The following is a 24,158-nucleotide window of genomic DNA, read 5'->3' on the forward strand; positions in this document are numbered from 1 at the left end:
CTACTTTTTCTCCTCCTCAGGTTTTTCAGCCTCTGCTTCTCCAACAGATAAGGTGCCACTACCATATTTTTTCACTCGGGTTTCTACTCTGGCAAGTCTCTGCTTCACCTTTTGTTGAGATGAGGAGTATTCTGCCAAGAGCCTCGCAAACCTAGTCTGCAGCGTATCCAGAGCTGTCTCAAGTCTTTCTACTTTTTCTTCCAAGTCTTTTGGATCGGCTCCTGCTTTTGCTGCTTCCTCGTCTATTAAATTGTCTTTCATCAGAATTTGTCGCCCTTTCTCTTCCAGAGCCTTTTTGGCTTCTGGATATTCTGTGAGGGCTTCCATTAAATCATCTTTAGACAAGCAGAACAAATCAGAATAACCAATGCTCCTTATGTTGGCTGTCCTCCTGTTGCCAGATTTGCTACCTTTGATGTTTAGGATGCTGATTTCACCAAAGTAGCTGCCATCGCTTAGGACTACAAATTGGGTTATGCCATCATCCGCCACCACAGCCAATTTTCCCTCTTTAATAATGTACATTTCTCTCCCAATATCTCCCTTCTTGCAAATGTAGTCCCCTGGACTGAAGACCGTAGGTTTCAGTTTCAGCACCAGCTCAATGAGAAGCCCAGCTTCACAGTCCTGGAATATACGCACTTTCTTCAGCGTGTCCAAATGGACATTGATGGCAATTTCAGCCTTCAACTTGTCAGGCAGATTTTTGAGAACTTCCTTCTCATCCACCGTTTTCTTGTTGGTCCACAGGTAATCAAACCACTTAATAACCCTGGCTTCCAAATCCTTAGTCACTTTTCGGAAATGCATGTACTGTTTAATGGAATCCACTTTGGCCTGGAACTCTGCCCTGGAGGCATTCATATTGGAAATCATGGAGCCCACGTTACCAACAATGGTAGCGAAGATCAGCACACCCACCAGGAAGTCAATGACCACAAAGAGGTACTCTTCATCTTTCACCGGAGGAGGTGTTTCTCCGATGGTTGTCAGCGTGAGCGTTGACCAGTACAGACTGTAAATGTACTTTCTAGACAGGCGCCCATACTCTGGAATGGACACATTGGGGTAGACCCAGGTGTCGGTTCCAAATCCGATGAGCTTCGAAATCGCAAAGTATATGCACGCGTTCCAGTGGATGATGATAAGAATGTATAAGACAAGATTTCCAATACGAAACATGTTTGGGTAATTTGTCCTGGTTTCAGTGCGGTCAAAAAACTCAAACAGCCGAGCAATTCTCAGCAAGCGGTTAAATCGCAGTTCAGGGTAGTTGAAACCAAGCTTCAGATATGCCAGGTCTGTTGGCAGAAGAGACAGCACATCCAGTCTGAACTGCGCAGTTTTGGTATAATGATCCCGTAATTTCTTTTCGTCCTTAACTAACAAGCCTTGTTCAAGGAAACCTTCAAAGAATAAAAATACATGTTTCACTTGTCAGAATAAAAATACCATCAACAGTACTGAGTGATTTACATTTCAGATACCTGAGAACATTAACATTTGTACTGTTATGCATACAGACATCGATACATTATGAGTTCATTTAATGAAAAATATTTAACTGCAAATTTAAATATTTCAATTAAGTTTCAAAGCTAATATATAATGATAAAGACCAATGACTCTATTATTACCACAGTGCTCCCTGCAGTTTTCCGTTCTGTTCTGGGACAGCTGTATCTTTTTCATTTAGGTATCTTTGCAAAAAGAAAGGGGAGATTCAAATGCCTCATTTTTCATGAATCATTGGCATGAGTCATAATGAAAGTTAAGCAAATGTTAAGCAATTGTGTATAAAATTGGAGTGGAATATTTTTAAATAAATATCAAGAATAAGTAGGTATAACGGATTGTTGGAAACTTTTCCCAAACAATATAGATACCCTTGAGATAAAGAAATCCAGTTTCCACTCCCCCCCCACCTCAAGCCATGTTTTTCCTCTCGTGTCCAATGTTAAAGCTGACAGGATTTTCCTTTTCGTTTGGGGAAAATGGTTTGCACTTTTTTTTGTGTATTTCTAGTGAGAGAGTTACTAAGCAGAATTTTGTACATTGGTGTTTCTTCATTCAAAAGACTTTGGAAAGTATTAGATTTTAAAAAAATTATGAGACGGCATAAATTGCAGTAAGAGACCTTAAAGCAAACTGCAACTGTGTAAGAGTTCTCATAGAAAGGCTGCCTGAGCAGTACAGCTGCAGTGCTGTTTTGTACCTCTGAAGGCATTGAAAATGTTCCGCAGGGAACAGCCTATGCACTCCAAAATACCTGCTGCAATTGCAGGTGGAGGTGTCCAACTGCCTGCCCGCTTGGCCCAGCAGGAGGAGAAGTCCACTGAGAGAAAGGCAAAACATTCCTTGCGTAGCAGAGATTATCACATTTTGCTAATTCCTTAGCACTCTAGAAGCAGGAGCTTTCTCAGGGAAACATCTGCTGAGGAAGACCAAGCTGCATTTCTTTGTGCCCTACACAGCCCGGCTGCATTTCTGGAATGTGTGCCTACCTGGACAGGTGCCTCAGGTATACGTGTGTATCTGCCTTCCGGTATCTGCAAACTGACAGTGACTACAAAGTGCCGCGAATGTGTTACCTCCCAGAAAACAGCTGAAAAAGCCGGTCAAATACGCCCTTATTAACAGAGTTATGCAACTGAACAGAAAAGGTGGCCAGGCAGATGAATTTCAGACTCACAATTATTAAAAATAACTTTGAAAACACCTTCCTCCTGAAGGGAGATGAAGACCCCCTCAGCTCTTTTTTATCCCCTCACAGAACTGAAGTCCTATAGCGAAACCTTTTGAAAGCATCAAACCACAGGGTATGCTAAACATGACCAGCTGCTGAGAGTCTTTTCTATTTCACAGTGCACAGTCACCAAAGAGGTGAAATACAGTGAAACCGGCCCTGCAGCTGGGCAGGAACACCCCACAGAGAAGCTGATGTGGATCACAGTAGTTGCAGGGCTACCGAGATCCCAGTTCAAAGCCAGTCCCTGCCCTCGGACAGCGGGGAGTCGCGCTCTTCCCTGAAGGCTTCCAGTAGCCCTGTCCCCAGGGCAGACGGACCTTGCAGACTTACAGGAAAAGGCAGAAGGCACAGGCAGAGCCAGGAGGGGTTGGCAAGAGAGTTGACAAAGATTTCAGCACCTAAAAGAAGCAACTTCCTTATCTGAGTGCCCGAAACTGCAGCAGACACCTGCACCGAAGCGTTCAGGAGATCTCTGCAGCGGTTCTGCAGTTCCAAGCCAGGCCTGCAAAGCTGACCTTCTAACCACGCTTTAACAATCATTATCAGGACAGCCCATGGAAATTTTGTAACTTGCATTCCCTGGACATGCCCAATTTCTGCTGGGTTCTTTTCCGTTACAATAACAGATATAACTGCAGAAGAGAAATTTAGTTGCCACAGTTGATATTTTAACTGCACGAAGAAGATGAATCCCCCCAGCCCCGAATACAGCACTCTGGTGATCTAGGCTGCTATCTGCAAAAGACTTTCCTGTTGAACAAGGTGCTTGGTAAGTTTAAGAATTTGGCTTCCTGTCAGTTGTGTGCTTCCCAAAGTGATAGTGTTTTTAGCCTCTGTCTTGTAATTATGTTTATAACTTGTCACAAGCCATAATTAATGTCAAGCTGTCAGCAGGATTTTTTTAAAAAGAAAAAAGAAAACGTAAAAATCAAATATTTAAAAGAACTCTCATTTTTATAATGATCAGTGTGGGTTTTGACCCTTTCAGGGGACATTTTGGGGCTGCATCCATACCAGTGAATACAACAAGCCAGGAAACTTTTTCTGGCCCTGAGACCAGCTACCACGCAGATTCTATTCACATGTAAGTTCTCCCAGCTCCCTTCAAAAATGACACCATGAACACCACCCAACCTCTCCTGTCCTTCCAGCTGTGCCCAGACATTGCCTGAGAGAATGCCAGCTGGCACAGACCAAAGTGTACGCACCAAAGTACATCAAGGACTAGTCTAGCAATTTAACGGTATGGATCTCTGTATGTCATTTCTTAGGCCTATATTATGACCTTGTTTAGTTTTAAACAGATATCCCTTCAAGGCTAGAATCTGTACCAGCTGGGCATGCTCAAATATGAAATCTTCTCAGCCTGTCTGAACTACAGAAACGGTGACGGGAAGCTGAAGAGAACCACTTCACGCATGACATGGCACGGTCCTCACAGATCCTGTACATTCACACTTCCTTCAGGAAGGCAGGACCTAAGCAGAGGTGCCTGGGTTAATCCCATACCACCACCCTCCTGGGTCAACCCTGTACCACCACCAGGCAGTGGGAGACCCAGCCAGGACCTCAGAGAGGCTGCAGGAAACACAGCTGGTGGCAGAGGGGCAGCACTATGGGTTCCAGGCGGAGGGCTGCAGGCAGGAGGCTGAGACGCGTGTCGGATCCTGCACTTGACCAACTCAGTTATCACTTCTGAGGAGGATGCTGCACAACTTGGCTAAAAAAGCAGCACTTGTGGGGTGCAGTTGGTTTCTTGCCCACTCTAATGAGCACACGCAATATATCACGCACAGAGTGATCATGACACGCAAAGTGCCTTATTCTCCTGTCCCCACAGAGCCTGTTACAGCGTTTGGCATGTCTACTAAGCCCCGGTAGAACTGAATTTAGAGACAAGTGAAGTGCAGGTGTTGGGATGTCCAGCCTTAAAACAATCCCAGCTGATCAGACACTTCATCTTCCCAAAGCCTCCACAGCTGGGCTCTGCTGGAGACGGGACACTACACTGGTCAGACCCCACAGGGGAATTTCTGTTTCCAACCTTCATATCCACGTTGTATCTGAAAACAATGTAAAACCCCAGCAAGACTCACCTGTCCTGAATCTGACAAACACGTCAAGAACATAGATGATATCAGAGCCGTAATCCAAGAACAGCCATAATTTAATATGGTCAACTTGCAGCTCATCAAAGCAGGCTCTAAAGAAACAAAGACATACAAAAAAAAAAAAAATTACACCAACTGCGTAAGCAAAGTACTTGCAATGTGAGTGCTAGCAGCACGCTAGGGCACGTTACTGGCACTGATAAATGAAGGGCAGCATATCTCCATGCCCAGCCATCTGCGCACTAGAGCTATGTCCAAACAGACATTAGGATCTTTCAGAATTCAAAGGTGTTTGGGCCAGGAGCAAAACTCAAACACATATATGCCACACAAGTGCACTGATGGAGAAATACACGTATCCCTACAATTAAACATGCATCGGATTTCATGGGATATACACCTCCACTAAGATGATTCCCAAATACAAGATTAATTTCTGAGTGGCAAACCATCCTCATCTCACTCTGCCACCTGACACAGCCGAAGCGAACCATTTCCACAGCACTCCATTCCTTTGACTCAAACCGATTTCCACATTTTACGAGGGAAAACAAATACTCGAGTAAAATCCTCCTGCCCTTCCAGCATCTGTAGATGCATGATATTAATTTAAGATGACCCAACACTGCCCACACCCTCCCTTCGGTTCTCCACTGGGCGAGTGGAAGCCCTCTCTCGAGGAGCGGTTCCTGAGCTTACAGTGGCCATGGCACATCTCCGCAGCTAGCCAGTAGGTGGCACACAAAGGCCACAGCCAGCGCTCATGAGGATGCTCATTGCAAGTTACAACTGCTTTTAGACGAAAAGATAAAAAGGAACATTGGCCATCTATTCCCAGTGGTGTGTATATCGTATATCCCTAAAGGTATATGAACCGTGACTCTTCTAGGTAAGCCACCCAAAAAATACTGCAGGGAGACACAAGAATAATTTACATAGGAAACATAATAAGACACTAAAGTTGAAACCTAAAATCATTAAATCCATACCTGCACACTAGCATACACCAGTTATAGAACACAGGTGCTGCAATTATGGTCAGCCAGTTGTAGTAAAGATTGCTTGAAGGATCTATCACAAAGATGTCTTTTTTCTTCCTGGAAAGCAAAATGTGCAGATTTACACTGGAAATGTAATGAAGTGACCTGCTGGATCTCCCTCTTCCGGAGGCTGCTCATCTCACAATGAATTCACAGCTGCCTAAGAAGAGAAAGTTTCCATGCAGGCAGCTCCAGATGAGATACCAAATATTAGCTTCATCCCATCTGACACGCTCTATTTCTTTGCTTGACACAACTTTGGAAAAAGTAAGAGTGGAAAGAAAACCAGAGACATTCACATTGCCCAGGCTGAAAACCTCACCCTTTCTGCATATGACCCCCACTGAAAAAAAGTAAAACATTAAATATGTCTTACTATCATTCCAGCTAGAAGGCTATGGTCCATTGCTAGAGAAAGAGCCTTCCTTTGCAGATTAATTTTGATGTTTTTGGCAAACCCTATTATGGAAATGACTGTAGGAGCACGTATTTAAACAATAAAATATGTATGTATTCAAAGACATGTTCACACAAGTAAGACTGTGTGTGCATACACACATGTAGTGTGTGACTGGAACTAAACCATGTATTATTATATAAAATCTAATTTCACACATCAACCGTCCTGACTCCCTAGGCCTCGCAACAACGAGAGATGCTAAACGAAGTGCACAGGCCTGGAATTTAAAGATTTAAAGAACAGCATAGCTAATGGCACATGTAGAGTATGTTCAGAAGTGGCCTCCCCCAGCACGAGAAAGGTTGATAAGCAATAGATAGCAATTAGGCAGGTCGTATGTAATCAGAGGAAATACGAATTAGTGGATTGTGAGGTCCACAGCTGCAGAAGTTATTCCAACAGTAACAGGTGACAGTGTGATCTGTGAACTGTGTAATAGTGTGGGGAATGATTGGATATGTATTTGTGTGACTTTTCCTGATCTCCAAGTATGTAAATATATTAAAATCTAATGATCATTTATTTCAGATTTGTGTGTATTTCTGGCATTATCCCTGCTGTCAGCTGAATGTCCAGATGATAATGTTAGTAAAGGAAGCAGCTTTAATCTAGAAAGTATGATTTACTTTGCCACCTTCACAACAGGTTTTGAGCCATTTCTTCTAAAAAACTGGTCACCACCTCAAAAATGGTGACTATGAAATACGGTCTTCATATGACAGAGTACACTACCTGCTAGACATTAAAACATTGATTTTCTTTGCTGAAGTGTTTTAAAACATTTTAGGCTACTGCAAAGCTCAGGCTTTCAATACACAGTAACTGGAGCCGAAAGAGAATTCTTAGAACAAAGGCTTTCTAATCAAGCAAAGCTTTGTTTAAGAAAGTCAAGATCTTGAGATTAAGCAGATTCCATTTGGTAGTGATATCTAACTACATGTCCCCATGCCTACATAACACACGCCACCACATACATACATATAAACTTGCAGTATATTACTTTAACATACTCCTTAACTGTGAAGTCCACTCAAATGCGTTCTCTTTTTATCTGCTATCGTCACTTTTAATGACTGGTAATACTAAATTGTGCTATGTTTGGGTCAGCTTTGGGGGAACAAAGCAAGAGTAGGACCCATTTCTGTCAAAAGCATTCAAATGATCTCATTTTGTTGCAGAAATACAGCATCACCCAATCAGCAGAAGCAAACTTTAGTGATCACTAGTAAACTGCACCATATTAACTAATTAAATATGCTAGTCAGTGTAATAACTAAACTTATTAGTAAATCTGTAATTTTCTACGTGTAAGATTTTTGCTCTTTGTCCAAACCAGACTTTTGGTTCACCTGGTCTGAATCATTATGGACATTCCGGAACAATGAAAAGCCCATGCAGATCTGCAAAGAAGGCTGCGATCCTAAAATGCCCTCATGGTAAAAAAGTGATCTTCAACAGCAAACCAAAGTGACCAGAGGTAGCTGAATTCCCTTTTACTGACCTAGGAAGCTGTTTGTGACAGGTCTAAACACAGGTCTTAAAGATGCAACAGATTTGTTGAGCGGCTGCACCTTTCTAAAGGGAAAAACATATGAAAGATTTGACAGGCTAACATTCAGCAGCCTACAGAACAAGAATTGTCGTGGAAGTGGTATGATGAAATGCCATACCATGCTTTGCAGTGTAGGAGGTGTGTTACAAGCACATGTTTATTCTTTATACTTACTCTTCTTTTTTTTTATCATCTTTTTTGTCATCTTTTTTGTCATCTTTCTTTTCCTCCTTCTTTTCCTCCTTCTTTTCCTCTTTTTTCTCCTCTTTAACCTCTTTCTTTTCTTCCTTTTTGCTGTACAACATAATGCAAGGCTTAGCAATGTTACCGATATTCCGGCAGTTAAGGGAGAGGGTGGACGTTGAGGTACAGGAAATTAGACTAGACTCCGGACAGAGCAGGACAGGGATCCAACTAGTAAAAATGGACACCACCACACTAACACTACCACATCAGGTAACCAGCTGGCCGATTCTGTGCATTAGTCACCCACGCTTTCTTGGACCTTTTCAGACGTCAGTGTACAAGGCTGATTTTAATTAAATGCTTCCACTTTGTTTCACTCTTTAGAACTCGGCATTTAAAAAGAAATCCATCAAATGATATCAGAACTTGAAATGGCTTAACAAACCATCAACGTTCTCTGCACATCCAAAACCTCACAGCGACTGTCTGAAGCTTTAACGGTAATTAAATGAAATGAGGCTGAATTTCCTCTCACAGTTCTTTAAAACCAACATAGCTATAATTAATTACCTCTGGCTTCAACAATTGCCCTGGAGAAGGATCCCAGTCAATGTCTGAACAAAAGCAGCAGATGCAGAGAAAAGAGGTGTGTCTCACTTAAGTACCTAATAGTAATTTTATAAATGCTTTATAGTCAGCATGATTAAGCCAACCTATTTTAGAGATCTACTGCACCTACTAGATAGTCCATATCTACAAGATGACTTGTGCCCTAAAAGCATTTTTTTTTCTTTCCACCAACTGTAAAGGAAGAATGGGCTGCCTAGTTCAGATGCAGAGGCGCATGTTTAGTCAGAGGAACCATGCCCAAGTTGCTCTGCCTGTATTTGATTGCCACAGTATGCAAAGGCTAAGCATTAAGCATGAAGTTCCATCCTTGCTAAAATCAATGGGAATTTTGCCTAGACTTAACAGAATCATGATGGTCCCCATGTTTATTAATTGTTTTTCATGCAACAAAGGAAAATATGGACTAGTTAAGATAATTGTACCCTAGCATTCCATAGTATCCAGCACAGACCCCAGCTGCAAGATCTAATTCCAGATATGGATTTTCATACTGTTCAAGTATGTACAGCCTTTAGCTCATTAGAATGTGGTAAGCCAGATATAAAGATGGATCTGACTTCTCCCATTCTTAGGTTTGTCTGAACAGAAGAGTCTTGAGCTATGTTAACTTATGGAGTCCCACACATCCTCTTCAAAAATGCAGAAAGTTAACATCTTTCCTAAGATTCTGTCAATGCTTAATCCTAGAGCTAAATTTGCTACAAGCATTGGTCAGGAATCATGTAAGCTGAAGAACAGCACTCATTTGTACAAGCAGAAAATCCACCACCTGAGAACTCCCTCTTTTGTATTTGACATTTCTTTATTCCTTGAAGCAGAAAGTGTCCCCCTTGGTTAGACAGAAAAGCCTAACTGTTTCTGACACTACAGTCTGTGTGGATAATGCACATATAAATATAACTCTCCACACAGAAGGTCTGGTTTGGATGGAAGCCATGGACTCCTACTCCCATGGGAGCTACACGTTCTCCTCTGAACTGCCAAGACTGGGACTGATTCAAAAAAATGCTGCTTACAGGATTTGAACCAACAGGTAAAAAGTTTCATGAGCTCACTTGTGCTTTTCAGGTATACTTCCTCGTATGTCTCAGATCAGAAAAAGTCTATGCTGTGAACAGCAGTCCTGTCTATGAATGTGCTCGTTACAGGGAGAAAGAAGCTCTCCATGGGAGAAGACAACAGCCATCAATTTTAAGATATTAGTACCTTTCACCTATCAGCAACGAGCACCCGTTCCAATTCTTACCCTTAAACATTTCTATAGGGATGCAGCACCACAGTGTAATTTGGAAAAGCCCAGACTCATTTGCTAAAAAATGCTGAGATCCTACACGCCTCCATGTCCAGAGAAATACCTACCTGACCAACAACACCGAAACCTTTAAGATTATACACTGCAAGGGAGCATAACTGGAGAAGAAAAGAACTTTTAGGTTGACTGCTCTTCTATTTATACATGCATCTCAACTCAAAGAAACAGGTTTTCATTTACTAAGGCTGATTTCTACATGGCAGTGGGAACTGCTGCTCAATTATTTATTTCTCTGCCACTGACCCCCACTGGACTTTTACGGCTTCTCTTTCAAATCTGCCCTGAAAACTCCTTCCAATTTAAAACACATCAGGATTTCACTGCACATCACTATGCATGGTGCCTGATCTAAAGGCCAATTCACAGTTGCTGTCGTTAGCATTAACACAGCACCTCAATACCTCAGATGTCTGGCATTCTTACCAGAAAGGAAGAACTGCGAGAAAACATTATTTTCAAAGGCTAGGGCCACTGTACATTTGTGGATGCTGTTATGCAGGGAAAAGTAGGTTGAGACAGAGAATCAATCAAGAAGTCTCAGTGGTGGTGAACTTTGGAGGGAATATTTTGACAATTCCTACTGCCTCCTCTGTTTTTTTTTTTTTAAAAAGGAGAAAAAAACCATTATTTCACATAGCATCTAATGCCAATACTTCTTTTTCTCTGGCCTGACATCTCCTACAAACTCATCTGTCAACTACAGATATCTTTCTTAAGTGAGATTCTTCCATTTTTGTGGCCTCTGTTCATCTCTCTATTGTGGTAACTCCCAACTTCTCATACTCCCACTTGTACTTATTAGCTTCTCATACTCTCATACTTGTAGTCTCATAGTGGAAGTCACTGAGAGGAAAAGGCTGGCTGTAATCCAAGACTTGAAAGTATCACCTACAGCTCCCCAAGGGCAGGCACTCTTAAATCTTTAACATCATGAAAACCCCAAAGCTTTGAAAAGACCTGCATCTTTGTTTTCTTTACCAGTGCTACTGAGTCAACCGTAATCCAGTCACTAATAAAACACTTGTTTGTGCCTGTCCTCTCTGACAGCAGTACAGTGGCATCCATCCTCTGTTTCCAGCACGTTCAAAGGAGCACACATCTTCAGACTTAGAAAATATGTCTTCATGAGCCCCTATAAAAACACTGTCATAGTCTTCGAATGAGTCAAATATTTGCATTTCTCACCTGTCAAGTACGTTTCAGACTGTCAGGCAGGTAGACAAACATGTTACCTTCATTTAAAAATAACAAAACATTGGAAGGATGAAAGTTTTGCCCAAGGTACATGAGTCATTGTCAGAAACAGAGTAAGAAAGCAGTATTTCCATCCTAATTGGTCCTTTGGGCCCTGACTAGCAGGCTAGGCTCCAGGCTTTCAGCACCCAGTCTAAATAAAACTGCACATTTCTGTCACTGTTCACTGCACCCTGATTCTCCTTTTTAATAAAAGTTATGTAAACCAAACCAAAAAGTTTCTTCAGGAGCAGGAAGACCTCTTGTTCAGGTATGTGCACAAAGGTTTTGCAGCCTCATTTATATGTAGCCCATGATGGAGCTATTTGGAGAAAAAAAACAAGTTTCCTGAAAGTATTTCTGACATAATCAGCAACTGTCCTGATTATTTCTAATTTTTGTTTTCATCTGGAAAGCAATGAAAAACATTAATTATCATCATGCATGAGAACAGATCTGCTGCTGGATGCTACAGAGCAGATACGTCCTCAGATAGCTGTGGTCTAAGACATGCAACAAACTTTGGTGTTGGGTAATTTTAAATTGCAGGAGCTCTTCACCTTTTCAAGAGATTTCTCTTTGGTGTAACACTGTGAAATATCTTCTCAAGTATATAAAATAGACTCCGAAGGATAGCTTCTGTCAGAGCTTCTGCTGCAATGCCTTATTATGTCGACTGTCACTCTTTCTACATCTACACCAACAATATCTGCTGAATTGAAACACACATTTTAAAAAAGATGGTTAGTTTTCATTTAGATTGCACACGAGTGTTTTATTGGTACCCTGATCAGTGTCACTTTTCATTTGATAACCTGAAATTTTTGGGGTGCTTGATTTGCAGAAAGGGACTAGTGTGTTAAAAGAGGAAAGTCACTATCAGCAAATACATGAATCTCATTTTAAAACTGAAGAATTAATAAACCAATTGGCGATGCAGTAAAATCAGCCAGCTGAACTAGAGGAGATGGGGACTTCATGCTTAATCAGGTCCATTCCTGGAGAGGTAAGGGTAACTTCAGACAAAAAAAAGTTCACAGGGAGCATGAAGGACGGTTTTCATACTAAGAAAACTAGATCTTTCTTTATAATTAAACTACATTCTTAGGAAAGGCTTAGGAAGAGATGAGGAGTTATACTACAAATGCTGGAAGGGTAAAAGAGAAGCAGTTACTAGTAGAAAGGTGTTTGGATGTTACCAGTACTTACTCTTCGTTGGTGTTGTTGCTATAGTTGACGTTAAACCTGGCCAAGGGCCAGTGACTGCAGCGAGTTAAATAAAACACATTAAACAGTGTAAAGACTGTTGGTATTCCATACACGTGTTTACCGACATGACGGACTGACTTACTAACTTCTCACATATGCACTGATAAGATTAGGAAGGTCAACTTTGACTGCAGTGATAAGCCCCTTTGCATAACTCTTTCAAGGCACCAGTTTCTTTTTACCATGTGCTTGGCATGCGCATTTGTGACCACATCTGATGTCTGAAGCTTGTTCTCAGGCGTATTAGTGCATGGCAACATGCATCTCGCTATTTTTAGCCCTGCACTTATTTGGCTACTATTTTAAGCTTTCTTCAATCCGTTCAAGTCTTCTTCACAGATGCAGTGTCAAGGCTTGAGGATAAGTAACAAGCATACCTACCATTGCTGCAGAATTAAGCCTTCACGACAGAACAACTGGGAGTTACTGTCATGTGGCAACAGTGTAAAACTGAGAAGGCAAGGATGGATACTCCCAAATTCACTTCTTCTAATAGCCTTATATAGAGGTTTGTTGGCCCAGGATAAAAGTTGTCCTCTCGAATTACTTTGAATCTGCAGTTGCTACTGACCCAGACATCTGAAAAATCAGACAACAGTCTGGCTAATTCAACAAAATGTGGTTTTGAGCTGAATTTCTATGGAGTAGATCAAGTGAAGATAATAAGGCTGTGCTGGACCACAACAAATCAAGGTAACCTGTATCATGCACAGCCCTTAAAAGATTCCTGCTTCAATCTGAATTACTAGTTGATATTTTGAACAAATCAACTTACTACTTGCTCACCTAGCGATCTTTAACTACTGGAGTCTGTGCTTCAAAGTCTAACGCCAAACAGAAAGTCAACTTTTGTCTTGGGACTTCATTTTCCTCTTTTAGCTGGAGTGAAATTTAAAACACTGTACCATATACTTATAAAGTAATAATAAGTCATCAAGTTAAAAGATTGTAAACACATAAACGTTTCTCTTGCAAGAGTTTCTCTCTGTTGTTTTATTGGGAAAATTTTAAGATAAAACTGAACCTGCCTTCCATACCAAAGACTATGTGTTAATAAGTTAAGTCAGCAGACAAAAGATTTTCTCATTTCTGCCTCAGAAGCCTTCTGTAATGTTAGCTGCTGAACTTCTGAGTAGGTGTAACAAAGCATTGACACACTTTGCACAACTGCTTGTTTGGAGTTTCCTAACTCTCGCAGATAATGTGCATAATATTAATGTCCTGAAAAGCCACAACTAGCAACATCCTAGATTATTGAAACAGAAATTGCATTCATCCTCAGTAGAGAGAAGTTTAGCAACATCAAGTTGCACAGGTAGCATATGATAAAATCCCAGTTCTGAGAAACTATTCTGCCTGAAGCAGTATGATCAAAAACCTTTACTTCAAGGTCTTTGTCACAGCGTGTTTGAGGGGGAAGTAAAATCTGCTGAAAGCCATAATACTTCAGTTATGTGAAGATTCCTAGGCAGCATTAGATACTCTGTTCATCTCCCATGCTAAGCTCCTTACCCTCTTCTTAAAATAAAACTTACATCCTAATCACCAAGAAAATACCATAACCTCAGTCGTCTTCATTTAAACTATAAACACATCTTCTTACCTGTTTACTCCCCCAGGCCGCTCACGGATACCCAGAAAGGATCGGATGTTACTTTGCCTACTGGACACCTCTATGAGCTCTGGCCCTCGGATACGTTCTAGGAAAGAATCAGGTCTTTGGTCTTCATGGTGCATATGTCTTGTGGCCCATGACCTCACAGATATGACAAATCGTGATAGCCTGCATGGAACAGACATACAACGTCAATTGAACCAGAAAAGAACATCAGATGGCTTAAATCATTCCCACAAAGTAGCCCAGGAGGATTATTCTCCAGTTCTCCACCTGCCATTAAATTAAACTTGATGGATTAACTGTGTGTACCCAGTAACTTCCCACAAGTTCATACATCACCTTTTGCAGTGGATCGGATCAGGAAAGTATTCCACACATCAGTTCCTAATCCACTGTACCAGCACTGCGGGAGCAACAGAAGAACATTCTTGCCAAGAGGGGGCAAACCAAGTGGTTGGAGTGGGGCAGTTGACTTCTGACAATCTTCTGACATTATGTGATAATGGGGGAATCCGTGGACTGACAGAATTAGGAGATATCAAATACTCACGGGATCACATGCTCATGGGCTGGTACACACAGTGGAAACAAAAGCTGAATAGTTGGTGAGGGAGGATGGACTTTGAAATAAGGAATGATAAAAATTCAGCCATTTTCCCTGTAATTTTCAAAGGCCTGTCTGCAGACATAGTAATTGCTTATCACATATAAACCTGCCTACTGCATAGGAAGCACTATTTCCTCATCCTAAATTTCTAGCAGAGCACTGAAATGAGATAAGCAAGAAATCATGACAACATAATTAATTTATTGCTGTATCACTATGTATCTTTTTCTCTACCCACTAATTCACATTACTAATCCTTACAATGTTTTCTGTAAAAGTTCAAAAAGAAACATTTTTCTGAAAAACTCAAAATACTGGAGACCAAAATCTACAAAAGTGATTATATTTATTACCCGTGCAATATAGTGCATTATTTCCCATCAGGAGTCTAGTTTGGACAAAAGTGGTGTTAATTTAGGTTTCCCAAACTTGGCCTCAAAACCAGCATAATGAAATCCTGAACAATGCTTAACTTCTCACAGAGACCTTGGACTACTCAAGGAAAGCTCTTTACATTCTGTCTGAATTGGCTAGTATTACATATGCTCAGAATCCACAAAGAGGTTGATAGGAACAATTTAAATCTTATGGTAAAGTACATCTGCCTCTCGATTGCAGATTGCAAGAGCCTAACTACACGTCCTCATAGATCTTGCCCAGGTTCTCTTACCCTGAAATAAAAAGGATCATAAAGGCAGGAATAATATCACATATCAGAAGTTAGAAAAACGTGTTTCTAGTTCTTTAGCGCTATACCAAGATGGCATCATGTAAATCATCTACAATTGACAAAAATTAAGAGAATTCAAAGCCTAACAAGAAACCAGAAGAAAATAAAAATTCCACATAAAAGTCTGAGATTATTTAACAGAGTCCTCACTCTATTCAAAAAACGCTGCATCAAATTCAGCTACAGAATTTTTCTCTTTGCCTGAGCAGAACTCAGCTTTCACATATGAAGTGGTATGGAAACCTAACATGGATGTTCTTACTTACATTAGAAAATAAAGCATTTTTATGAGACCTGTTAGTTCAGAGGCAAACAGATTTTACCAAATAAGATTGAGAGCCTCTCTATTTGAACAAAGAAACAGAATTTTCTGATTTCTGCCATGCTATATTATTTTGATTTTTCTGTCATTTACATCTCAAAGTAACATACTCAGTGAAGTCCATCAAATGCTGTTAGACATCTTAGATCCTTGAAAATTCGCATCCAAGAGGCATGTTATGTTACTATAATATTTCAATTGCTAAGCATTCATGTTTTCATCACAGGCTTCCTTGTATACTTAGAGCATAAGTAACCATAGCTACACATGTGTAATTCAAATTACCCTGAAAAGGGGTAAAGAATAGTATAAACGAAGATTAAAAAGGAAGTTCTCAATATGAGTGTATATATTCATGTGCTTTATGTTTACACAAAACACACACCTATGAATGTTTTCCACCTAAAACCAACTTCATGCCGACTTTGTCATCTACACGCAGTAGTGTCACTATCTGACAACCAAACAGGGAAATACAAGTTCATTCTCCCCCATCCCAAAGGCTGAAGTGTAAACAACACTCTTTAAATGACTCTAGTTTTATAATATTTTTTCTTTGCTCTTTGAAATGGACTACGCTTAAACTGAGCATGGTCTGTATTGCGTGTAACAATGGTATCTGAAGACAGAGCTCTCTAGTCTCAGCTGGAAATATTTAAAGCAGGCACAATACATTTTTGAAGCTCCATTTCAGGTTTATGTTTAAGTAAATGACTTAAGCAAATGGTTGACTTCAATTTTGCTGACTAAGGCTCCCAATCCGTTATAAACATAACTGGATCCTAAAAACTGAGAGAAACCTTTCCATTCCCAACACAAGAGCTCCTGTCTCCTCCTTTGTCAGAACCATCTACCAACAAGGGAAATCATTATGTCTTATTTGATACGAAACAAACATTGCATCAGCTATCAGCCACAACCAAATACTTTTACCATTTACTTTACAGTCTGGCCTCACTTCATGCATTTCCTCAGCATTCAATATATTTTCAGATCTGATTGTGTGAAAATAATTTACTTTTTTGTATTCAGTCTAATTTGTGTGAGCTTATTCAGCATCTGTAGGATTCTAAGGTTTTTATTAGCAATGGGTAAGCGATGAGTTCAGAATCAATGTCAAAAGCAGCTGCTGTTACTTTTTATATAGACTTTCTTCAGCTGAACTCCATCCATTTTCTTTGGAAAGTGATGGTTCTTCTTAGTTTGCCTTCAAATTGTGATCAGTTTCTTTCAAGAAGTTAAACTTAATACTGGAAATGGTATTAGTTAGCACGTTACCTTGCCATTGCTCCCCTGCCCGTGAATGAGCTGGTCTGGGATTCAGATAGATGTCTTCCATCCACAGAAATGACTCTCTGCAGTTCTGAAGATGCATCCTCACACAGTGAATGGGTTCTGCAAAAGCAAATTTTCTTTAAGAATTCTGTACAGCCTCCAACAGACTTCTCCCCATCTGGTTCTTTCCACCACTACATCAGGAAACAATGCAGAAAATTGTCCTCTTCCTACTAATATGGCATACCTTTGATAAACATAGAGCTAAGCCTATATTCCTACTTTCTTGGAGCCATCCAACACAAAATGAAGTCAGTGGAGGCACTGCCATCCACTCCAGCAAGCTCAGAAGCTGCTTCCTTACTGGTAAGCACTACTCTGGTGTGCAGATACACAATTATGGGAAGCGTGTTTTCTATTCTAACGCCTCCTGTAAGGCATCAGCAGCTTTCCTTCAACATGGAGTCCATCCCCAGGGGGCTTTAAAGTGACTGCCCACTGCTTTTTTCATTGGTGTTCTCCTCGACATTGTTTGAGGTTAACAGTCTGGAATTTCTACCGGCGTGGTTCCTATGTATGACTCAAAGCACATAGGCATCTCTTTTTGCTTGGACTGAAAGGGGAAACGGTGATTTTACAGTAGGTGGCCCTGAGCAGCACCACTGCAGGTCAGACCAGCCTGTTGCCACCAGCGGCACAACTGCAGGCCTAATGCCGCTCGATTCGGAACTGAAACCTCACCCACTGCACAGCAAAACAGGCTACAGATCTTCAGGGCTGCTCTGGCAGCGACCAGATGCGGCACCTCAGGCTGTCGCCGCACACAGAAAACACTCCAGCAGCCCAGCGGCACACAACTGCAGACAGGGATTATAACGGGAAGCTACATGCAGTGTCTGCCAACCCCCACGAGCTCCCCTAACTGTAAGACTACTTATTAACACAGCAATAATTAGCTTTTGAGAAAAATAGGTGAAATTTTAGCCTTATCTTTCAGTAATGGAGTTTTGAAATCGACTTCACTGGAACCTGGACTTTACCAGGGCTCACTCTGGATTTTTTTACAAGACCCCTAGGATTTTGTCTGTGTTCTTCTGTCTTTAGCATTCGCTTTTACAAGACTTTGTCACATCCATTAAGGATCCCTTTTTTCCCTTTTGTAATGCAACCAAGAACTCTCACATGAGTCTGTTAATCTGTATTGTGAGGAAAATACTGGCTATAATGATACTTGCAGTATCTTCCTAAGAACTGGCAACAGCATTTTGAATGCCCACAAAAGGATAATTAGCAGCTTAATTTTTTGTGTACTCACAACAGAGAAACTGACAAAAGGAGAATTAAAACTTTATTATTTCTACACAAAGAACCATGCTAAAAAATTCTGGGTGCTGACAGTCCCAGAATTCTCCACTTGCCAACTGTTTTCTTCTTCTCTTCTAATTAGAAGACACCAATAGACACTGCTTAGTATTGAAAAGCTTTTATAACCTAGTTCATGTTGTGGGTGCTGAGAATATTGTGGATGCCAAAGTTAACATGGCTTCTAGGAGAGAATGAACAAACTCATGGAACAGAAATCCATTACCGATTACCAGATACACAGAGCCCACGTTCAGCCCAAGAAGTCTCCTGAGCCGGATGCTGGGAGAGTGTTAGAGGAAAGTATGTTGCAGACACTTGCAATTTGCCTGCTTTTTTTCTTTTCCCTGGACCATCTGCCTACAGTCCTGCTGGAGAGAGGATACTGGACTAGGCAGTCTTTTAGACTGCACTGCTATGGCTGTTTTTAAGTCCTTTTATTCCCTTTTACATGTTTTGTGTGATCTTAGACAGCAATAAATTCTAATATTGCTACTTCTGTTCTTATTTACCAATGATTACTACTTTTGAGTCCTGAAGATAGTGGGAGTTCTGAGAAAATAATTTTAAGTGCCACAATTCAGCTGTGAAAAAAAAAATGTATTTTGCAGAAACCTGATCTTTTATTTCACATCTGGAAGGATTAGAAGTCTGTTTTCAATCAGTGACTCAGGTAATGACGAGTATCTCACTAAGCTGAAGTAACACAACTGCTTTCAGTGACTGTACATTAAGTTGTTATATTTGCTCTAAATATATATAATTAAATATACGGGTCACAAAATAAAGTAGTGAATAATAATACAGAAAACAAAATAAACTTGGACTAAAATACTTCAGGTGTTCTTCCAAGTAGCATTTAAACAAGAAAAAATATATTGTCAGAGTGCTTCTTTGTCAGTCTTAAGAAAACCCTACCCAGAGGTCAGGTCCAGGAAACCAGGCAAATCAGACTTTTTCTGAAGTCGGAGGGAGATTCATTGCAATTTTATTAGCCTCTGTAAGCATACGGAAATACAATGAACACCATGTGTTCTATTTTGATGTATCTGTGCTGGTTTTTCAGTGAGAACAATGGCCAACAGGAGTTCAAAATAGCTATCCAAAATGCACTGTTAACTATCTCTCTTACTTCTGTTTTGTAAACTTTTTAGTTCCAGCCTCCTTTATTACTGACATTGCTGTGTTTGGGCATCTGCTGACAATAAATAAAAGGCTAAGAACAAAGAGCTCAGCTTTATTTTGAGTAAATGCCTGGGAAGGCAATGCAGAATAGTGCAGAGAGAGCTGAGTGACCTCTAAACAAGCCTCATCAGGTACCAAAAGCAATACTGTCCCGCCAGCTCCACTTATCAGCGCAGAGTCATACTAGCTAAGTACATCGTCTGTTACGTGCTTCATGTGCATGGTCATCACCTCCATACTCCTCAGCAGTGTGGAAAGCTGTGCTCCACTGTCCCTGTACAATCTCATCATATTTTGTGCATCCGCAACACAGAGTTTTACAAACTAACTGTCCTTTTGCCAGCAGTAGCTACAGAGCACGTAATGGCACCCTCTAAAATCCAATGTTATCAATCCAGGGTATGTCTTTTGGTGTCTGGAGCCAGACATATGTTGAAGAAATTTTTCATCTACGTGAAAGAAAATGGCATGATTAGTGTGACGGGATCTGAACACCTTCCAATCTGATCCAGAGTCCCCTAAACCAAATTAAAAATTTCAAATTATATAAATTTCCCTCTGGTCAGATTCTTACCAATAAGTGATCAGACACACTCACTGAAAAAATTGTATTCTGTAGGAAAAAAAAGGCAAAACTCTCAGACTCAACTGCTGGAATCAAATTGGGTGGATTATGGACTCAACTAGTGAAATTCTGAAGTCTATTTTTTTTTTGGTTGCTTGACTGTTTTTTAGAAAAGCCTTTTCTGATTACTCTATATGCGCACCAAGAATTTCTACAACTAGGTCTATGCTATAACTAAATATAACAATTTGTAAATAAATTCAGGTTCACCTTACAAAAAAGTTGTAAATACAACATGTGTAGATAACTCAGGAAAATCAAAATCATTTTGTGGAAACAGTACTAAAGCACTTGCATTTCACTTTTACAAATACATCTTATGTGTATTTTCAACAGGATCAGAAAACAATACACAGAGGACTCCACCAGGCAACTCTTATGGAAGCACCTGTCCGATATTACACAGCAATCACAAACATATACCACTTTAATTCACACAAATACAAATCAAAAAGTAAATCTAAAATGAATTCTTCCTTCCATAATTATAACTCCCTATTATAAAACTCATATACTCATTCCTGACTTTCCTCAACCCTGTTCAGATAATACAAGAGGCCTTATTTGTCGGCTGGTTTTATGTTGATACAGAGGGACAGTTACAGATGGGGCTTTTGATGTAACACCTTCAATGCACATGGCATAGTTTTACTTTATTTCTACAAAGACAGACTCACTCCCATCTGGACTCCATAAACTTGTTTGGTATCTGTAGCAAAACAGTAACCACTGCCATTACTATCCAAGGGTGTTACACCGTCTGAAATCAACCTGAGAAGAGAAGGCGCAGTGTGCCAAGAAACAGAGAACAGGTTACAAAGCAGAAACATCAGCAGATGATTGTGCCTCCTCGGGTTATCCTGAAAAAGATTTTATTTCCATGGGGGTAGAAACGTCACTATATCTTAGAGAAAACTCACTGACATGGGGGTTTCTGCTCCATGCCTCTTCAGCTCTCTAAAGGCCAATTTATTCCCACGCTTTCAAGGTATGTAGCGGAGTAAGCTCTGGGAAAGGTATTTACATCACCACCTGCTCTGTACCTGTCCCTTGCCTTGACTTAATTTGGCTCTAAATTCGCATAAAGATCTTCAAGTAAACCCTAGAAGATCATTTTCACCTAAAAGGCATGCAGAATCCAGAATTTTCATTCTACATTGCCATTTAGAATTTTCATTAGAATTTTAAAACATTTACTAATTGTTTTGAAGTTCTGATCAGTTAAACAGGAATTGCTGAAGCCCTTTTGAATAAAGACCATGAACCAGGCTTCAAGGGTGGGATTTGCTTCCAGGTGGCAGTGACCTAAATCAGGGTTTCTAATATAAGCTGCGTATCTGAGTTCCCATTATAGTCAGTTGCCATCTTAGGGCTTGATCCAGTTGCCTCAATATAGGAGTCTAGTACCATTTGGAACACCTCAAAATACTTTATCTGACCTCTCCAGAGCACACAGATCTCACCCCATACCCAGTAGCCCCAGCTAAATGCTTCAGATGCTCTATGGTATCTCAAATAGCTTTAGATGCCTATTTTAGGCAACTAAATACCTCTCATAATCAACACAGCCAAACGAGCCTGAAGAGCTATGCAACTTCAGGGTAAGCCGAATAGTTCCCTAGGCTCCACTGACTATTAGTACTGACTGCATCTCCACTGATGACAGCGGGAACTTAGACACCTACTCACATAAAGACACTGAAATCCAAATGTCTACAAGTCACAGCTGAATCCTACTTCCAACTTTTAGACGGTCAGACTGTGTCTATAAGCTAATGTGCTGCCTGTCCTATTCGAGCTGTTTCTATACAGAGGCTGGATTTTAAAAATTAAGACTAATTCGTTATTTTTTTGTTTTGTCGATTTTTGTTTTAACAAAATGGATTAACTTTATAGCGCGCTACACTGTAAGGATACAGGCACATGAATCGCCTACTCCAGCATAATTGAGAATGGCAGTTTAAAAACCACCAGCAGCTTTCTGTTAACTGTTTCAGTGAATGCTTTTCCTTGATAATACCTCATTCCACAGGAGAAAAGCACTTAAGCGTATCCTTAGCATTAAGCATAAATTTAACACCCACTGACTTTAATGAGAACTAAGTAATGTGCTTAATTGCTTTGTTGAACTATAGCCAACAGGAACTGAAGGAAGATAAAGACAAAGGAGAACTACTGCTACTCTAGAAAACCTGTTTTTTTTTTTTCCAATATCTATAGTCATGTATTTTGCTACAAGACAAAGAAGGGCTAAAATTTTGGATGGCATCTATCTTTTGGTACAGACATTTCTTAAACACATCTGAATTTAAAAAATGTGTATTAGAATTCTTTGAGTGGTATTACAAAAGTATTGTATGTACTTACTAGCAATCACTTCAGCAATCCAAAAACCTTAAATATGAGATCTCTTTTACAGAGTGAGATTGTATCTTTTTACTCATCTGTGAACTCCTGTAATTATTGCTGATAACAGCAAACTTTCTTTTAAATAAATGGGTCTTCAAGACTCATCGTCATGATAAAGTGCAATTCATATTTCAGTCCCTCTATCTGTCATAAGCAAGTTATTGCCTCTGAAACTGCAGATGACTGCAGTGATTTAATTCTACATTTAAACCTTTATAACCACACTCTCAGATCCCCACCAGTAATTCCATTCTGTGAGCTGCCAATCACTGACACCCTCTACAAAAAGGACATTAAAAAAAGGAAAGGAAAAGGCTCATTTCGATCTGTGTTCTCTCTGTTTCTGTGATATCACTGTAAATGGAGACGGGGGGCAACAGCTCTTGCAAATCTCCCTAAGGAGACCATGAGGTAGTATAACTAAGTCAAGCATGCAGAATAAAAGCAGCTCCATTTTCACTAGTGTAGGTACACCTACATGACAGAAGGTATGATGTAAGCAAAGCAGAAAGGAAAAAAACGACCGATTTAAAAAGGACAGGGATCACATCCATACTAGATGCTAGGGGCATGTAATCCAAAATTATCATAATGCAGCCAGTTCTATCAGTCCAGGAGGATTTTGAGTGCTCTAGTCTGAACAGCAAGAGACAGTCTGACAAGGTCCACATAGTGGAGGTGGTTGACCATAACAAGCCAACAGAAGAACATTTTTTCCAGTCTGTTCCGGCACTGTGGCTCATCAGATACTTTCCTGCAGGACCAGCAGGGTTTGCCCAGATTAGACAAACAACTGGTACTGTATAAAATGTAAGTGCACGCTCACTTGCATATTTTAAACACTTTAAAACTATCAAAACAGAGTGAATGTGAAGAAACTGTTTCAGTTCCACCGTACAGTGAGAGGCTCTGAAAAGCCTGTACAAAAATGTCGATATACCTTATACACTACAAATGTTCCCTATCGCAGGAACTAAGCAATTTGCAGAGGCTACTTTTAAAAACAAACTTCCTGAGGCTTTTCACTGCGGAGCACTGGGAGGATCCCTTTTCTTCAAACCCAACAGACTCTGTGGGAAGCACAGATCCTGCTATCTGTGTGGTGACTTGAGAAAGATTTCTCCTTAATGAGTTGGTGTAATTCCCAATGATGTGAAAAAATTGAGACTATTTCTGAGGTAATACAGATTCTGGTTCCAAAACTGCAAGCCATGACAACCTTCCTGTTGCTGTCTCTTCTGTACTTTGGATACACATCATTAAGTCAGTTAAGTGCAGTGGGTCAACAATATCATGTAACACTCCCATAATACAGAGCTAGAGGAGTGCCACAAGTTATGCAGCAATCTGTCCGCTTGACTGTGATGAAAGGAAGATATTACCTGATACAGCCATTTTCAATCCTTTCAATATCTTCATCAGTTGTTCTGACAGACAGTCTGTGCATACCAGGGTAGGAGTGCTGGGTGTTGATTTTTGCCAT

At 40.4% G+C, this 24,158-nt stretch overlaps 1 protein-coding gene across 2 annotated transcripts; it reads right to left on the reverse strand.

The window, feature by feature from the left end:
• CNGA3 (cyclic nucleotide gated channel subunit alpha 3) lies at positions 1-24,158 on the reverse strand (the record flags this gene model as incomplete). Of its 2 annotated transcripts, XM_082498715.1 has the most annotated exons (8): positions 1-1,406; positions 4,846-4,952; positions 5,850-5,957; positions 8,087-8,206; positions 12,483-12,536; positions 14,146-14,325; positions 17,098-17,214; positions 24,058-24,158. In XM_082498715.1, the coding sequence occupies 8 exons, from the start codon at positions 24,156-24,158 to the stop codon at positions 1-3; spliced, it is 2,193 nt and encodes a 730-aa protein (XP_082354841.1). The 2 variants fall into 2 exon arrangements, with proteins under 2 accessions (XP_082354841.1, XP_082354842.1); XM_082498716.1 differs by lacking the exons at positions 8,087-8,206; positions 12,483-12,536.

Source organism: Vanellus vanellus (assembly GCF_965231255.1).
Source record: "Vanellus vanellus genome assembly, chromosome: 1".
Taxonomy (NCBI): domain Eukaryota; kingdom Metazoa; phylum Chordata; class Aves; order Charadriiformes; family Charadriidae; genus Vanellus; species Vanellus vanellus.